This window comes from Perca flavescens, chromosome 7 (assembly GCF_004354835.1).
Source record: "Perca flavescens isolate YP-PL-M2 chromosome 7, PFLA_1.0, whole genome shotgun sequence".
Taxonomy (NCBI): Eukaryota; Metazoa; Chordata; class Actinopteri; order Perciformes; family Percidae; genus Perca; species Perca flavescens.
Genome location: NC_041337.1, coordinates 29,117,631 through 29,134,829, shown reverse-complemented (window position 1 = coordinate 29,134,829; position 17,199 = coordinate 29,117,631). Strand labels below are relative to the sequence as shown.

The following is a 17,199-nucleotide window of genomic DNA, read 5'->3' as shown; positions in this document are numbered from 1 at the left end:
GCTGCTGTGTGTGTGTGTGTGTGTGTGTGTGTGTGTGTGTGTGTGTGTGTGTGTGTGTGTGTGTGTGTGTGTGTGTGTGTGTGAGAGAGAGAGAGAGAGTCTAATTACCCAGTGTGTCAGGTACTCTTATTATCTTTAACTCTCATCTCAAAGCAATTAGCTTTCAAAGTGGAGTAACACTGTTCAATAACCATGAATGTGGTTTCTAACTGGGACTTTCCTCCCTGGCCATGATTAGCACTCTGGGCCATAATTAATTTTTTTGAAAGACGTGGAAATAGCTTTACATAACGCTCAGTGAACATAAATTTACAACTTCAAATGTAAATTAAAACTTGTAGTAACGTGTGAGTAAGTGTGTGTGTGAATGGACTCACTCTGTTGACTCTTGTCCTTGTGCTTTAACTGCTGCAACTCCTGTTGTTTCTCGTGGTGCTCCTGTTCCCGCCTCCTCTGCTCCATATTAAACTAAACCCCACCAACACACACATTTATATTATAGCATTATATTTCTGGAAATAAATGTAATGTACAACATTTTGAAGTCTTTTTACGGACAGTTCGTATTTCATCTCTGTTTTCTATTTGTTACCCGGATGTGCTGGTGCAGTTGCTGTTGGGAGAAAGAGGTGCGGGGCTGAGGAGAGAACGGGGTGAGGAGTAAAGGCGGGTGCAATGGGGTAAGGAGCGCCGTGTCCGAACCCGGGCGCATCCCCCGCTCCCCTACCCTGAGGTCCATGGGAAACAAGGCCGCGCACGACACCGGCAATGCCACCGAGAAATCTGGGAAAAGAGAGGGGTGAGGGGAGGGAGAGGAGGGAGGCGTCAATTTGCTTCATCCTCACTAAGAGCAGTCGGTTTACACAATAGTCCGTGGGAAACCCTACTTGAAAAACAATGTGCACAGTATACAGAGGCAAAATGAGCCAGTGTTTGGAGAACACCAGAATTATGGTTTCATATAACAGATGCTTAGCAGTTTCAAAACTCAAAGCAAAAGGTTAGCACCATTTCAAACACTCTGGGAGAACTGGCTATATAAGCTGACAAAGCTAAATAAAATAGTGTTGTGTTACAGCTGTAGATCCATTCAGAAATGTTCAATGTCAGATAATAACTTCTGTTCCAAGTGAAGACAGTGTGACAGTGAACTTTACTTAAGACAGGTGTACAAACATTTTGTTTTAGTTTAGTTTTAGCTAACAGTGCCTAAAAGTTACTGTCCCAACTCCTTTTTAAGCTAGCATGTTCTACTAGCCTCTAACAGCGAATGTATTTATCCTAAAGGGATTTTCTTTTGTTATTTTCATTTTATTTCTACAGATAAACATAAGAGTGGGCTTTTTTGTCCACTTCTAAATGTACAAGTCAAATCTGAGCACCTTTTTTTAACAAAGATAAAACAACACTTAATTAGTTAGCATTAAGGGTTAGCAAATGCCATAAAGCTTTGCCTACAGTCAAAGTCTCATGGGAGCTGTAGTTGGAAAAGGCTACAAATGTGTTAAGTCTTTCAGGAAACCAAAACAAACTTCAAGCTAGCAAGCCACACTCTGAAAATGGTAAGTTTTGAAGAACATTTGGATCATGCAACAAGGCAGGCCTGCTTGGTTCTTTTGGCAAATGATTGCAAAGATTCACAAAGTATATGTTTACGGCATTTACTCTCTAACTGGGATGTTTTGGGACCGATTGGTGGGAAGTACACATGGCGATACACTGGTAAGAGCAAATTATGTTTAAGCATGTATCCAGCTAATTTAAATGGTTCATGCTACTGTATTGTGTGAACAGTTAATTTCATTTAAAATTGTATGTGACATTTTCTTTTGCGTGGTGTTTATTGTTCCACCAAAACAAGTTCCTTCCCGAGAACACACCACAGCTGCGATCGAAGCTTAGCGCCACTCAAAACAATTGTGATTGGCTTGACGAAATGCAAACAACTCAGACCGTTTTTTTCTCCTATCCAGGAGTATACAGTATGGGAGGGGCCAGACCTTACTCCGCAGCACTGTGGAGTAAGGTCTGGCAATGCAAGACTATGGGCTGTCCAGCAACCGACCCAAACAGGTGCCCCAGGCCGGATACCAAACCCCAAACTGCTCCAGTAAAACTAAACTAGTACAACACAGTGACACAATAACAAGTTATGTCTGTTTTTTTTGTTACACATCGACTCACACAATCACACACAATCACACACACACACACACACACACACACACACACACACACACACACACACACACACACACACACACACACGCACACGCACACGCACACACACACACATTTCCATGCTCTTTGCATGCTGTTGGGGTTATTTGAATTGCATGGCTGAGTCAATGGGAAAGATTGCCTCATCTGGCGCTAAAAACAGGATCCAGGAAGGGAACAGCTTGGGAAAAGGCTGGGGGTGGTTTCTGTCTATGAGACACTTATTCATACACATATTTGCACACAAGCACACACTCAAGCATACAGATTCACTTGCATATGCACAAAAAATTCTCAGTGATTCACATACAACACAAATACAGACATTTGCATGTGTCCTACCACGCACCAACATGAACATACATGTGGAAAATACATATTGCGTAAACATACATGCCACTTTCCTAAAGCCAGGTGCCGTGTTATCTGTACACATTGTGAGCTATCCGCGTGTATGTCTACGCTCTATACAGCGAACGGCAGTCTGCAACGTCACAGCGTAAACATACACGCCATGCGGCACTTTCTAAAGCCACGTGGCGTGTTATCGCGAGGCTAAGGTTTAGGAAAAGAAGAAACGGTTGGGATTAGGAAAAGAAGAACGGGGTTGGGTTTAGGAAAAGAAGAACGGGGTTAGGTTTAGGAAAAGAAGAACTGGTTGGGATTAGGAAAACAAAAAATGTTTAAAGGAGACACCACACAACGGGACACGAAGCCACACGCGGGACGCAATCCCTGCTCTCCTGGGTGAAAGTCCTGTGTTTTATACCCATCCTCCATCCAACTAACCGCTCTATGTGGATTTCCGCCCTTTCATACTATTCACTACAAGGTAAAACAGCATTTATAAAACACGCTAAAGTCTTCATAACACACCAATAATGGCATACGCATTGGCGTGTCATACATACGCCACTTCATGAGATCAATCTGAAAAACCTGTAACAAGTAACACACATCCCCCTGCAAATGTATATACTTTATTTATTTATTTATATATATATATATATATATATATATATATATATATATATATATATATATATACACCCACACACAAACATTTAGAGCACACGCACGCGCACGCACACACACACACACACACACACACACACACACACACACACACACACACACACACACATAAAGACACATTCACATGTGGCACACTCATACACAGCTGCACACACAAGACAGGCTTGAGCAAATACCTATTGCACAAACCTGCTTTGACACTTAAACTAAAACTTTAAACACACACACACACACACAGAGCGAGCCTTGAAATAACTTGGTGTGACATCATCTCTTTGCTGCTGCGCCTGGTGCTCAGATGTCAGGCTGTAATGTGTGAAATAAATGTCACTCATAGAGGGGCTTGGCCTGATGCCAACAGCAGCACTAGAAATATTGGTGTAAGGAAATAGAAGTGAATAGAATACAAGGATTTGTTATTGCCGTTGTTTCTACTAGTGGATGCACACACACACACACACACACACACACACACACACACACACACACAACACACACACACACACACACACACACACACACACACACACACACACACACACACAGTGTCACTGGGGTCTCATCACTATTTGGGTTAATGAGACATAGCAGTGTGTGTGTGTTCAGTGTCAGAACTCCTCCATATTAGGAGGTACGAATGCAGAGACAGTCTAAATGCCGACCATGGCTTGAATAGCAGAAATCCCTTGGCAAACACACACACACACACACACACACACACACACACACACACACACACAGTCTTATACTACTGGAGGTAATTAATAGTTAGCTGAGAGAAAAGACAGTTTAACTTATCACTTTGCAAGTTTCACTTTAAAAACAAAAAACTTGCATGTGGTGTTCCCTTTAATAAACCCCATTTTTGGCTTGATATCATGCCATCATTGAGTCCATCCTCACCTGCTCCCTCATCATCATCTGGTACGCTACTGCCACTGCTAAGCACTAGGGCAGACTGCAGCGTATCACCCGCTCTGCTGAGAAGGTGATTATCTGCAATCTGCCGTCTCTCCATGAACTGTACGACTCCAGGACGCTGAGGCGGGCAGGAAAGATTGTAGACGATCCCTCTCACCCCTCCCCTCTGGCAGGAGGTTGCGGTCCATCAGGACCGAAACCTCACGCCACAAAAACAGTTTCTTCCCCTCAGCAGTCAGCCTCGTTAACAAGGCCCCAGACCCCCACTGGCATTAAACCTTAATCCTACATCTGTCCCCTGCACATTCTTATTCTATATATGCTGAACTTTTGCACATCCCTCTACATTTTTGTACATTCTGCTCTAACCCAATTCATGCTAAATAGTTATATATGTATGTGTTATTTGATTCTGTATTTATTGTTTGTTTATTTTATATTATTGTTTTTATGTATGCACCTTCAAGACAAATTCCTAGAAAGTGCTGCAATAAAAAAATGTCTGATTCTGATATAATCAGTCTAAGAATTGGTTAATTCTCACTGGATAACAATGTCAAGTGGCTTTCATTGACTTTTAACTGTCTGACTTTCGGTCTGTACGCCCAGTGATCACTTTATTAGAGACATTTCCCCTTTTAGCTCACATCTCACAACTCTAAATAGTGTTACATGGTACTTGGTATTTAAAGCATGCAGAGGGTAAGTTATTGACTAAACACCAGAAAAGACAAGGCATGCTAGAAAGCTCCCATACATAAGGACAAGTAAAGCCCTTATCATTGGTGTACAGCACTCACTGAGTCTAGTGAAATTTGGTCTCGCTTCATTAGGTAACTGTAAAGCTACTGCGGCAACTTCTTTAAAGGCAGGTTTAGATTAACACCAGGAAGTACATTATGGCTTTGTTGCATCTAGTTTTAGCAAAATACTCAATGTGTAGTAGCACTTCAGCAGCACATGAAATGTGGTCCTTCAGTTGAGAAATAAACTCTCTGACCACTTAGCCACCCTGCTGCCCAATGAGTGGATACATGATATCTTTCAGAACTGTAAAATTACCTGATAATAACACAGTCCCCATGTAGCCAACATGACTTTAAGTCTAGAAATCGTGTAGTGGTTTAGTCTCTGGACCTCTAAAACCACATTTAATCCAAGTAATATGAGGCTCTAATGTTGTTATTTCTTTTCAAGAATTATATTTTGTTACAGTTCATTACATTTGCGTGCCGTACTCAGGGAAGAATAACACATTTTGACCCTGTGGTGGTGAGCCTGTGTTGATTTCATTTAAATAGCACATTTTTTTCTGTGCAAATAGAGCTGGGAAGGCATGTACTGGAATAACAAACAAAGCATGCGCACACATGTAGACACATATATTTAGGCATCCGGTCCATGAGAAAGCATGAGGTAATGCAATACCTTGAGAAAGCCTATAAGTGTGCCAGGAAAGTCAACAATTAACAACACAACCACAATGTTTAAACCTTATCAGTACTGAAGTGAGTGTGACTCTTTAAACCAGTTCAGAAGGAGCAGGGCTTCACTGTACTTCAAACAATTTGCAGCACTATTTAGTCGTTTCAAACAATATTTTGGAATTTTTTTCAGCTGCATTTTGAAGCTGCAATAGATTTTTTGGTGGGTCAGGACCAGTGATGCCGCTCTGACCACTTTTTTCAGTAACAAGTAATCTAACGCATTACTATTTCCAAATCAGTAATCAGATTAAAGTTACTTATCCAAGTCACTGTGCGTTACTATTTTTGTCATTTTCCTTAGTAAAAATATATATTGTTTTTGCTTTCTTCTTGCGTCTCGGGGAGTGAAGTAGAAGTAGAGATGGTCCGATACCATTTTTTGCTTCCCGATACCGATTCCGATACCTGAACTTGCGTATCGGCCGATACTGAGTACCGATCCGATACCAGTTGGTCATATATTTTATTATGTTTTAACAACTGTATACTACTCATACTGTATCCCTGTATGGATGTGATATGATATAACAGCTATATACTACTATCCACGTATGGATGTGATATGATTTCTATCTTTGTTGTCTGTCTGGCTCAGGTTAAACTCTTTGTAAAACATGAACAAACACAAACAATGAATGTCGTAGAACTTTCTTTTATTCTCCAGTTTGACAGTCGGTTATAACGGAAAAAGAACCTAAATAAACTACTTTAACGTAGATTTTCTTTAGGGCTTTATTACATGGTATTGGATCGGTGCATAAACTCCAGTACTTCCCGATACCAATACCAGCGTTTTAGGCAGTATCGGAGCCGATACCGATACTGGTATCGGTATCGGAACATCTCTAATGACAAGTCACGTTTTCAGCATGAGGACAATTCACGTGTACCACGCAGCGACACAAACGTAAACAACAATGGAGGGAGGAGGGAGATGCGCGTTTTCTAGCTGGAAATACTGTCACTATTTTGAGTTTGTGTCAGCTAAAGACGGCAATATTAAGGTTGGTTGTACACTCTGTGCTGGTGGCGACAAGTGCTATCTAGCTACAAAAACACTACGTCAAATTTGAAGAACCATTCGAAGTGGCGGCACTGCGGTCAAACTTCCAGAGCAAGTCCCAGCAGGTGGTGCAAAGCAGAGAGAAGGAGGTCCCCCCCACCACCCAAACAACAAAAGCTGGACTTTGGTGCAAAACCAGTAAGTGGGGGAGAGTTGAAGAAGTTGGTCGGGCAGTATGTTGTAGCGGAAATGCTGTCCTTAAACACGGTTAACTCACTCTCTTTCGTGCCATAATAAACCAGATCCTACTACTAGCAATGCCGAGCTGCCTCACAGTAAACAGGTTGTCATTTTTATGTTGACGCTGTGGGGGTGTTGTCGGCAGTTGCTGAATGTAACTAATAAAGTAACTTGTAATCTAACTTTGTTACTTTTAAAATCAAGTAATCTGTAAAATAACTAAATTACTTTTAAAATCAAGTAATCTGTAAAGTAACTAAGTTACTTTTTTAAAGTAACTGTGGCAACACTGGTCAGGACGTTGCAGGAATTGTGGGAAATGCAGTCTTTGTTTTGAAAAACACCACCACTTACAACTATCAGTTTCATTACTGGTGTAAACCGAGACTACCAACTGTCTCAGTCCTGTTCATATTTGTTTGTTTTAGTCTCAGACACTATATCTGACAACAATATGTTGGTCTTCAAAGATGTCCATAAAGTTATTCTCCTTTTTAATGTTTGCATTATATCAATACATTGTTTTGATACTTTTTATGGCTGCCAATTTCCAGCAAAAGCCATTCAATGTCTTATTACATTCTATAACTGCCTCTCTATATATAGTTTTCATTGTTAATGGCTGGAGTCCGCCATATTACATAACCATGAACAAGGGATTAACATGAAAAGATGTGTGTGCGTACAGCGATACATAAGGCAGAAGACAATGTGCTCATGAGTTCAATATTACAACAGTATTCTATAGTCGTCTTTACTAAAACAAAGTGATGCCCACAGTTTAACAAAGAGCTGTTCTTCTTCTGTTGTATTTCTGACAGTAGTTGCTCAAGGTGTGTAATTGTGGACAAGACTCAGACTTACCAGCAGCAACCACAGTTGTTGCCAAATCAACCAGGACTGAAGCCCAGTACAGTCAGCTACACTTGAAACAATGCACAGTAAAACATAGTTGATTTTGTCTGTGTGTGTGTGTGTGTGTGTGTGTGTGTGTGTGTGTGTGTGTGTGTGTGTGAAGGAGTGTCAGCGTGTCATATTATGGAAATCACCAACGACCCAGTATGATACAGCCTGTCTCATTATAGAGACCGTTGAGAATGTGCAGATTTATCTGAAAGATTAGGTACATTAGGCACATGTTCTCCATACAGAGACAAATTAAATACTCTGTATGTGTGTGTGACTTCACTTCAGACATTTGGTTATCCCTTTCTACAGATTCCTCCCTTCTCTATTCTTCCATTTTGAACTTGGGTTCTGCTTAGTCAGGACTCGTTCTACAGGTAAGACAAGGATGTACAAATCTCTCTCTCTCTCTCTCTCTCTCTCTCTCTCTCTCTCTAACAGGTGCAATAAAAAGAGAAGACGAAAAATATATATATATATGAACAGACCAGACTAAAGAGAAAGTAGTCAAAAGATAAGAAAGGTGAGTTGATTAGCAACCTGTAACAACCTGCAGATAAGTCAAATCACTCTCTGCACACTGAAGGAGAGCTGACAGCCAGCATAGTGCCACTAGTGACAGACACTCAGGCTGCACAAAGTCAATAACCAACGGAGCAGACGCCACCACTTTGTGTCTTGACACGTCCAAATATAGCTACAACGCATTCTTCTGTTTTGACTGTACAATGTGTGTGAGTGTGTCAAAATCACACTACACCTTTTACAGGCAACAGCTACTTTCAGTAGATAAAGATGTCATTACCTCAGGGTATCTGTGAGGTACAAGAAAAGACTTTGATGCAAATTAAGGCCCTTCAAGGTGGGGGTAAAGTCATAAGCAGAGACTAGAAATAGGAAAATCAGAGAGAACAGTCAGAGAGGAAGAGCAGATTTTGTGAGTGTGGGGGGGGAATTCTAAAAGAAAATAAAAAACGATAAAGGATGGAGTAGGAGCAAAGGGGAAAGGACTAACAGGACAACCTGACACTGCTGAGAAAGTCAAGCATTCTCCTCTTGACCATCTCTATTACTCCCTTCATCCCTTTCCCCTAAAGCTTGGACTGGCATGCAGCTGTGTTCTTATGATGTCTATGTGTGTGTGTGCGTGCATGCGTGCGTGCGTGCGAGCGTGCATGCGTGTGTGAATCGGTTGAAAAGGTTATTTGCAACAAATGAGTTGCAACAGCAACCTAACACGTCTATCTCTTTCTTTCCTTGTAGTGTCTACTAGTTTACAAATTACTGTGTGTGTGTGTGTGTGTGTGTGTGTGTGTGCGTGCGCATGCGTGTGTGTGTGAGTATTCATTCCAAAGAAATTACTGATCCAAGTTTAAAGCATGGCTTTCGAGCTCTTTGCCAAAGAAAACAGTTCCCATTTCATCTAAAGCAAACAAAGGCAGGGTCAAAGCCGCAGGTTCAAGTCTGGCTTTTCTTAAGCAAGTGAAGATGCCTGATTATCTGCGACAAAAATAGCACAATGCAGCAGGAATTGTGGGGCTGGATGTGAAATGGTCAGCTCAAATTTAGCAAAGAAGTTTTAGCAGATAAGTCAACAATCAAATATTTATCTGGCATAAGGGAGCACTGATGTTTATTGGTTTCCAGTGCAGCACGTCACTCTGATTGTGTCATTTCCAAGGAAAGTTGTTGGAAACAAGCTATGTCATGGTCAAGATGAGATTCAATGACTAATTAGAAGTATTTTCTGTAAACAACCATAGATTCATTGTAAGGCCAGTACTAGACTATATGGCTGAAACTAATGATCGTTTTTATTATTAACTAATCTGCTGAATATTTCTTTAATTAATCATTTAGTCTGTGAGAAGATAAAAAAAACACTCCTCACAATTTCCCAGAGCCCAATGATTGAAATTGCTTGCTTTGTGAGACCAACATCAAGTTATAAAAAAGATATTCAATTTGCAATGAAAAGAACAAAAGAAGCAAATCATCCCATTCAAAAAGCTTGAACCAGCCAATGTTTGAACTATTTTAATAAATCACACAATCAATCTATCATCAAGACAGTTGATGGTTGGTGTTCTGTTGATTGTCTAAACGATTAAATGTCCCAAATGTTTCAGCACTAAGTATTACCCTACAGAGCATCAGTTCAGTACAGAGCCAATGAATAGACATTAACAGAATTAAGTAATACCAAATTGTATAGTTGTATATTGTCAAGACCTTACTATTCCTCACTTCCTGATTTAGAAAAGCAAAATCTGAACTTTATGCTGAAAGTGCATTTTTAACCTTCCTCTCTATACGGTTGACTCAAATACTGCCTCAATTCAATCAAAAAGGATTTGAAAACAAATAACAGATCAATTACTGCAGAGTTTCCAGACTTTCCAGAACATGCATTTGGGCAATTTAAATCAGCGTTAAAACACACGTTTTTCAATTTTTATTTGATTTAATTTGCAAAATAGAAAAGAAAAAGAAATTGTGACATTTGTTTAGGAGTTGGATAGACCATATAAACACTTTAGATGTAGAGCAGCGTTCTCATAGGAACAAACCTGTGAGACACTAAACAAACCCAAAATAGCCGCGACCCCAACACAGACACAGTTACTGTGCAATAACACACAGGCCAATGTCAGTGGCCTCCGGCATCCGATCCCACAGTGGATGTTCTTATTCACATAAAAAAGGTGCATTTCAAGTCATCTTCTGTACGGAAAGCATGATGTGTATAACAGAAAGGATAGCTTTAGAGATACGCATGGATTTGTACATTGCATGTGTAGTGTAGGTGCATGTATTAGTGTGTGTGCATGTATTTGTGTGTGTGTGTGTGTGTGTGTGTGTGTGTGTGTGTGTGTGTGTGTGTATGACAGACGCAGAGGACTGTGAGGGTACGAGCTTGCGTGTGTGTGACAGTAACAGAGGAAGGTTGATATATAATGCAGCATCGGTCCTGTTTCCTAAGTCCTCTCTGAGTTTCCATAAACATCCAAGGCCACTGTCTGTTAAGTCAGCAAGCACACACACACACACACACACACACACACACACACACACACACACACACAAAACAAGTGTAGTAGCGATAGCAGGGCAAGAGGAGTCCCACAGAATGAGTGAGACAGACAGAGGAGGAATTAATTAACACACAAAAGAAAATCTCTCTCTCTCCCCCTCTCTCGCCCTCAACTTCACCCTGGGCTCGATCATCACCGTTTATCACACTCACAAACACACACACACACACACACACACACACACCACAGCAGGCTTCCAGTGCGCAGTCAGATCCAAGGAGTTTGATACAACAGGTTTCACCTTCCATTCACAAGAAATAAAAGTCGACACTAACTGCACACGTAGACACGTAAGTAAATGATAAATAAAGTCAAAGGCACATACCCGTAGTTGTCTTGTAAATATCCGGCTATGTGAAAACCCCAGTAGCACTTCTGCCTCAGCCAGCTCACAGCAGGATCTATAATTAGACAGAGAGCTCCACTCCCCTCCAGTCATCTTTTACAGTCGGCCACATCCTCTTTTCTTTAACTCCTTCTCTTTCTTGTCCTCCCTCCCTTCCTCTCCCTATCTCTGTCTCTATTTGTTGACGCTGTCCGACACCAAACTGTTGATTTCATTATTTCTTTCACACAGTAGAAGCACCTTGTCTGGGAGGGTAGACAGAATAAAAGCAAAATGAAGAACAATGTAGTCCAAATCAGCCTTAAACTATAAAACGTGCAGACTAAGACAAAAGGTAATCTAGATCCAAAATCCTGTACGTAGATAAGACCTCTATTAATGCTGTAGGAGGCATTTTAAGACTTCACACGGCTTCACAACTTTTAAAGGAGCCTGTTGCAAGAACGTTTCAGCTTCCCCTACACTACTTTTTTTTTTTTTTTTTTTTTCACACTTTGGCCAGTGATGACCGCCAGCTCTCGCCAGTGCAGGATCTTTACAATCCATCCCATAAACAACAGGGATTGTAACCATGGTAACAGGGGGGCAGCAGGAAGTTGAGTCTATAAAAACACAACAATGAGAGAACCAGGGTGGCTTCCTGTTTGAGAGCTGAGTTTAGACTCCCATTTCCTCCGCTCTCCTCCCCCTGCTGTTGTTGTGATGCTGCTGCCGCAGTGCCCTTGAGCCCTATGGCAGTAAAGTTCCCCACCGGACCACATGCTCAGACGGTAAAACCAAAACAACCATGGCTTGTCTGACACCCCCCTTCCTCATTCACACTCCCAAATCACTGTTCCTTTTCCTCTTAATGCACGGCTTTAGTGAAAAGCTGAGGGCTTTGACACCCATTAACGACTCAGATTAATGACTAACAGTGGCCCTGAAGGCAACACACTAATGTCCTGAACACACAATCACTCACAAACACACCCATTACAGGAAGATGGAAAACTACTAAGTAAACTATTGACAATCCAGTTAAATTGTGTTTCATCAATTTCAATCGCTTACAGGTGACAGTTATATTAGCATATAAAGACCGGAGAGTGGGAGGAACAGCTAGCCTGTCTTTCTCAGCCTACAAACACCACTGGAATTCACTACTTGACACGATAGCCGTTTCGACCTGCTGCCAGTCTTTTTGCAAAGCTAAGCTAAAGTGTCTCCTGGCTGTAGCTTCACATGTACCAGACAGAAATGAGAGTGGTATCTATTTTCTCATCTAACTCTCGGCAAGACAGAGCATCATTTGAAATTTGCCATAACATAAAAATGTGAAGAGTTTCCAGTGTTTGGTTTGTTTATTTCAAATTTATAGCAGGGTGTCTACGGTTGGTTACAATCACTGCTATTTCACAGCATTGGTCATTTCAGCTGACGGTTGCTGCTTTTCTGTGCTACGGTATGCTCTCTTCAGTTTTGGGTAAGTGTAGTGTTATGGTATCACCCGTCAATCAAACTGCACCAATGTGACATTTTTCTCCCAGGAATTTCTCTTTGACGACATTTGAGTTTCTGTAGCGGGGGGGTTTACTTGTTTTCTTTGTCAGTTCAACCGTGTTGGGTGTTGCAGCTCACGATAACCACTTTTCCTCTACTTCTTTAAAACAATGATCGGTTACTTGGGAATTGCAATCTAAGCATTTTCTCATGAAGACCCAACAAGACATCTTTAGTTTAGAGCACCATATAGATTTCTTTTTTTTTATTGATATAGGTTAATTCACTGTTGTTTATAACAACCAGTGTTTAGTGCAGGGCAAAATACATATGTTCAGTACGGAAGTGAGTATTACTTTAATAGAGTAAAAGGTGTAGGAGGTGAGAGTGTATTCACTAAAAAAAACGACAGAGTTGCCAAATCAGCCTTGCACAACACAGGATCTCTATGAATAGTCTGGTACTGACAGTTAGGATCACATGCTCTTTACTCTCTCATCAGACCTCAAGACTTTTACAGAACCAACTGAACTGTGCGACAGTGAATGTGAAAAGTCATTCTTTAATCAGATATTGACTTATTGCATTATGTAAGAACTTTAAGTAATTTTGTTAAAAGGAAAAGGAAAGCCTTTTCATAGACAAATAATGTTAGTAAAGTACTGAAAAAGTATAAGTAATATCGGTACCTAAATTCAGGTTTCAGGTTCTATACTTCTAATCCTTTTTTTCTTCCCTTTCTAAATCTGGTTGAAGAGAAATTAAATTAATCATTAGTCCCCCCCCCCTCTCATTCCTTTTCCCTACTACTTATTTCCCTCTCTTGCTCCTTCATCCTGAGGAATCCACAGCTGTCGCTACCATTCAAAACCTCTCCTCTTCCCATAGCAGCTTGCCAGACTGTGGTTTCTGTGTGTGTGTGTGTGTGTGTGTGTGTGTGTGTGTGTGTGTCTCCCTGCCTGCCAATGTCACCAAACTATTTCTATATTTATGATGTTACTCTGGTGGTGCATACTTGAGTGTTCAAGTGTAAATGGTAGTGTGTGGCTGTTGACAAGTTTAAGAACTACCCTCTGCTGTGTGTGTGTGTGTGTGTGTGTGTGTGTGTGTGTGTGTGTGTGTATGTATATATATATATGTGTGTGTGTGTGTGTGTGTGTGTGTTACAAGAATATAGCAAGATTGAAGAACAATTGCTGGTAATCTGTCTGGTTAAGTGAGGACACCAGGGGTACCTAAATCATCCACGTGTCTGTGGTTGATCTCTGGTTCTCGCTTCCTTCTTTGAAAGAAAGATGATTTTATGTTCTTATCATGTACAGAAAAAAATCCACGCTCAGATACTCCCAAACTCATCCGTCATGTTCAGTACATAAGTAGTATATCCATAAAGTTTTTAAACTATACTAATGCACATTTCACAGAATGCCTTATGACAGCCCCTATACAGTGGTTGCAAACATGTTGCATTCAAGCAAAAAGTGGAATGTGTTAGATGATTTCTGTTTAAACAGATTAAAAAAAAGATGAATAATTCATTTATTACTTTTTACAACCACCATAATCCCTGTTTTTATGCCACATCAGCACTGCTTTTTTCAGGGTTTCTGCCATTGAAAAAAAGTAAACAGCGATGCTCTTGGCCTTGAGAGGATGTACATTGGTGCTTTGAGCTAAATGCTAACGCCAGCATGCCGATGTTTAGCAGGTAAAATGTTTAACATGTGCTGCAATGCATTCTGGTCTACAAAGATTACATTGAGTGCAAAAGCTGGTATCTGACATCTAATAAATGTTGGGGACACAAAAAAATTGCACCAATTAGTAATGAAAGTAGACCCAAAAATGTAAAGTACAAGGATGTATTTTCTTTTGACAGCTGAGATGACAAATGAGACAGTATTTATGAGGTCATGAAAGTCAAGTCATATAAAATTCAATTAGGGTTTTGGGTCAAGGTAAACATCTGGACAAAATTGATGTTTTGACACAAGTGATCTCAAGCAACAATGCTACTTTCAGAAAATGACAGGTTTCTAAATTTGGCCGCTCTCCTTCTCAAAGAGATTTATGAATGTCGTGCATGCTTGTAAAAGAGGAATCTCAGTAAGCTTTCACAGCTAAATCCCACTGTGCTTTGAATAAACAGGTGCTTTAGGGTTCCACCAGGTCTGGTTGTAGTAATAGTCAATTTAAATAACTCTCACACACACACACACACACACACACACACACACACACACGCATACACACGCACGCGGACATGCACGCATACACACACGCACACACACATTCCATGTGTCCTTATCATCGTTCGCTCGACTCTGTGTTGCAATTCGCCCGAAGCTGGAAACTTTATTACAACTCATTCATTACACACATCTCTGTCTGTCAGAGAGGATACACCAGGTGTGCTGTTCAGTTTGACAAGTGACAGTGACTCCGTCTCTGCTGCACAGGTAACAAAGGCGAAGCCAAGAGTCCCACTAAGGACGTCATCGACATTATCATGTCTGTTTCCTGTCTTCAACACGATCTGCTGAACACAATACAATAAACGTTTTGGTCAAGAATAAACCTGATTGTACTCTCCAGTTCATAAAGAAGTCTCCCTTTGTCCATTTTAAACAATCCTGTGGCATAGAGAAAAGTGATACATTTTGTTCGTGGTTTGTTTGGAATAAACGGAAGACGCAGTGGGTGAGCATGAGTCATGACAGCCACCGTGACTGAACAGACAAGTAAATAAGCACCCTGTCTGATTGACAACTTGCTTTGCATGAGGATGGAACGTTTCTTTATGTTGCATGAGAGCTTCATCATCGTTTAACTATTTATGACATTTTTCTGAAAACCAAATTCCTCTCTTTGGAAAAGTCATGCTTCACATCAGCTGCTGATCTATGCAAACACCTTTATTGCTCCCTGCAGGTAAATTCTTTTCCTGGTGTCGATCTCTATAGGGCGGTCAGAGGAGATGATGATCAGATGATCTAAGGCTGGAAGGCATTGACTGCTTTGCACGAAAACATTTCAGCAGTGTCGACAAGAAGGCCGAACTAAGTCCCTGTCTGAAGTGCTCAGCGAGTCACCCTGCTGAGACTTTAAAAGAAATGTATGCTACTGCACGTAAGGCAGACCTGGGCATTGTACGCCCCCCGGGCCACATCCGGCCCTTAACCAGCCCGCTTGAGGTCAACGGGAAGTTAGCAATCAAACGTAAATAAGCGTACATCATGCATGGAATACAACTGGATTGCTTTCATTTTCAAGGCAACGTATGCAGCTTCTTCTCCTCTGGTTGCAAGTCGCAATTAAAAAGAAGTAGAACAACTGTAATGTGTCGGAGCCCTGTGTCGGCGAGCCGCAAACTGAGCTCACCAGAGACGTTAGCATGGACGTGAATGACCTGTTATCCCAAAAAAAAGGTCAGCTCATGGGAAAAAAAAGGAAAATCGATACAGAGTGCCGAGTTGAAGTATTTATTTACTGATGTCAAAAGGTAAAGCCATGTGCTTACTTAGTTTGCGGGTAACAGATCGCTGGGTTTAAGGATTATAATTGAATCGTAGCTACAATACTAAACACGCAGATAAATACAACGACTTGACTGATGCAGAGCGGGCACGGACATCTGAAGCTTTGCTCGTTAAGCTGCAAAAGCAACAAGGCTTTTTACCAAGCGTCGCACATCCAGGGATGCAGCAGTCAAGACCAGCTTTGTGATATCCCACAAAATTGCCAAAAACAGTATGCCATTTTCTGAAGGGAGTTTATTAAAGAGTATTCTGGTGGACTCTGCTGCGCTAATATGCCCAGAGAAAAAAAGAGGCATTTGAGAATGTGCCGCTTTCCAGGCAAACCCTAACGTGAAGGATTGAGGACATTGCGGGAACCCTGGAGATTCAGCTGCAAATAGAACTGAAAACAGCAAATGAGGTAGTAAGACTACAAACAAAACACATTGTATAAAGTTAATTTAATGCTGTTTTTTGAAAAACTGGAGGGGGGCACCACTGTAAACGTTAATATGAGTCGGAATTGCTGCTTAAACAAACGACCTATGGGAGCGTTTTTTCAGGGGAGGACCTTCTCCGAAGAATAAGTATCTTATACTATCTTTAGTATCTAATCATCTTGCTGAGTGTTTAACCCATCAGAAATGTGGATTCTTATGGAACACCTGACGGGAACAGGTCCTGTGGAAATGTTTCCTCCAGTCGATGCAATGCAGCTGCTCAACAGCAGTACTGGTCATACTGGGCAGCTCTCAGGAAATCCTCCCTCAACCGGCAAATACACATTATACACAAGAACGTCAAGGATTGAGTGTCCGTATCTTCAAAAATTCAAGATGACTTATTAGCTTCAATATTTTTTACACACCTGTCCAAGCTCTCTTTCTCTCCCTCATCACACACACACATACACACTCCTGCTCTTCTTAACATCAAACACATTCTC

General features: G+C 41.1%; 1 protein-coding gene across 4 annotated transcripts in view; it reads right to left on the bottom strand.

Annotated features, from left to right (window-relative positions):
* hdac7a (histone deacetylase 7a) overlaps nt 1-17,199 on the bottom strand; it is a 70,795-nt gene that overhangs the window by 25,285 nt on the left and 28,311 nt on the right. For 3 of the 4 annotated variants that reach the window (XM_028582739.1, XM_028582740.1, XM_028582738.1), the window contains 2 exons: nt 593-783; nt 378-468 (listed from right to left, as the gene is read on the bottom strand). In XM_028582739.1, the coding sequence (XP_028438540.1) occupies nt 378-468; nt 593-783 (282 nt within the window). Of the gene's footprint in view, nt 1-377; nt 469-592; nt 784-11,232; nt 11,288-17,199 lie in introns of those variants that run through there. The other variant, XM_028582741.1, reaches the window with a different exon arrangement.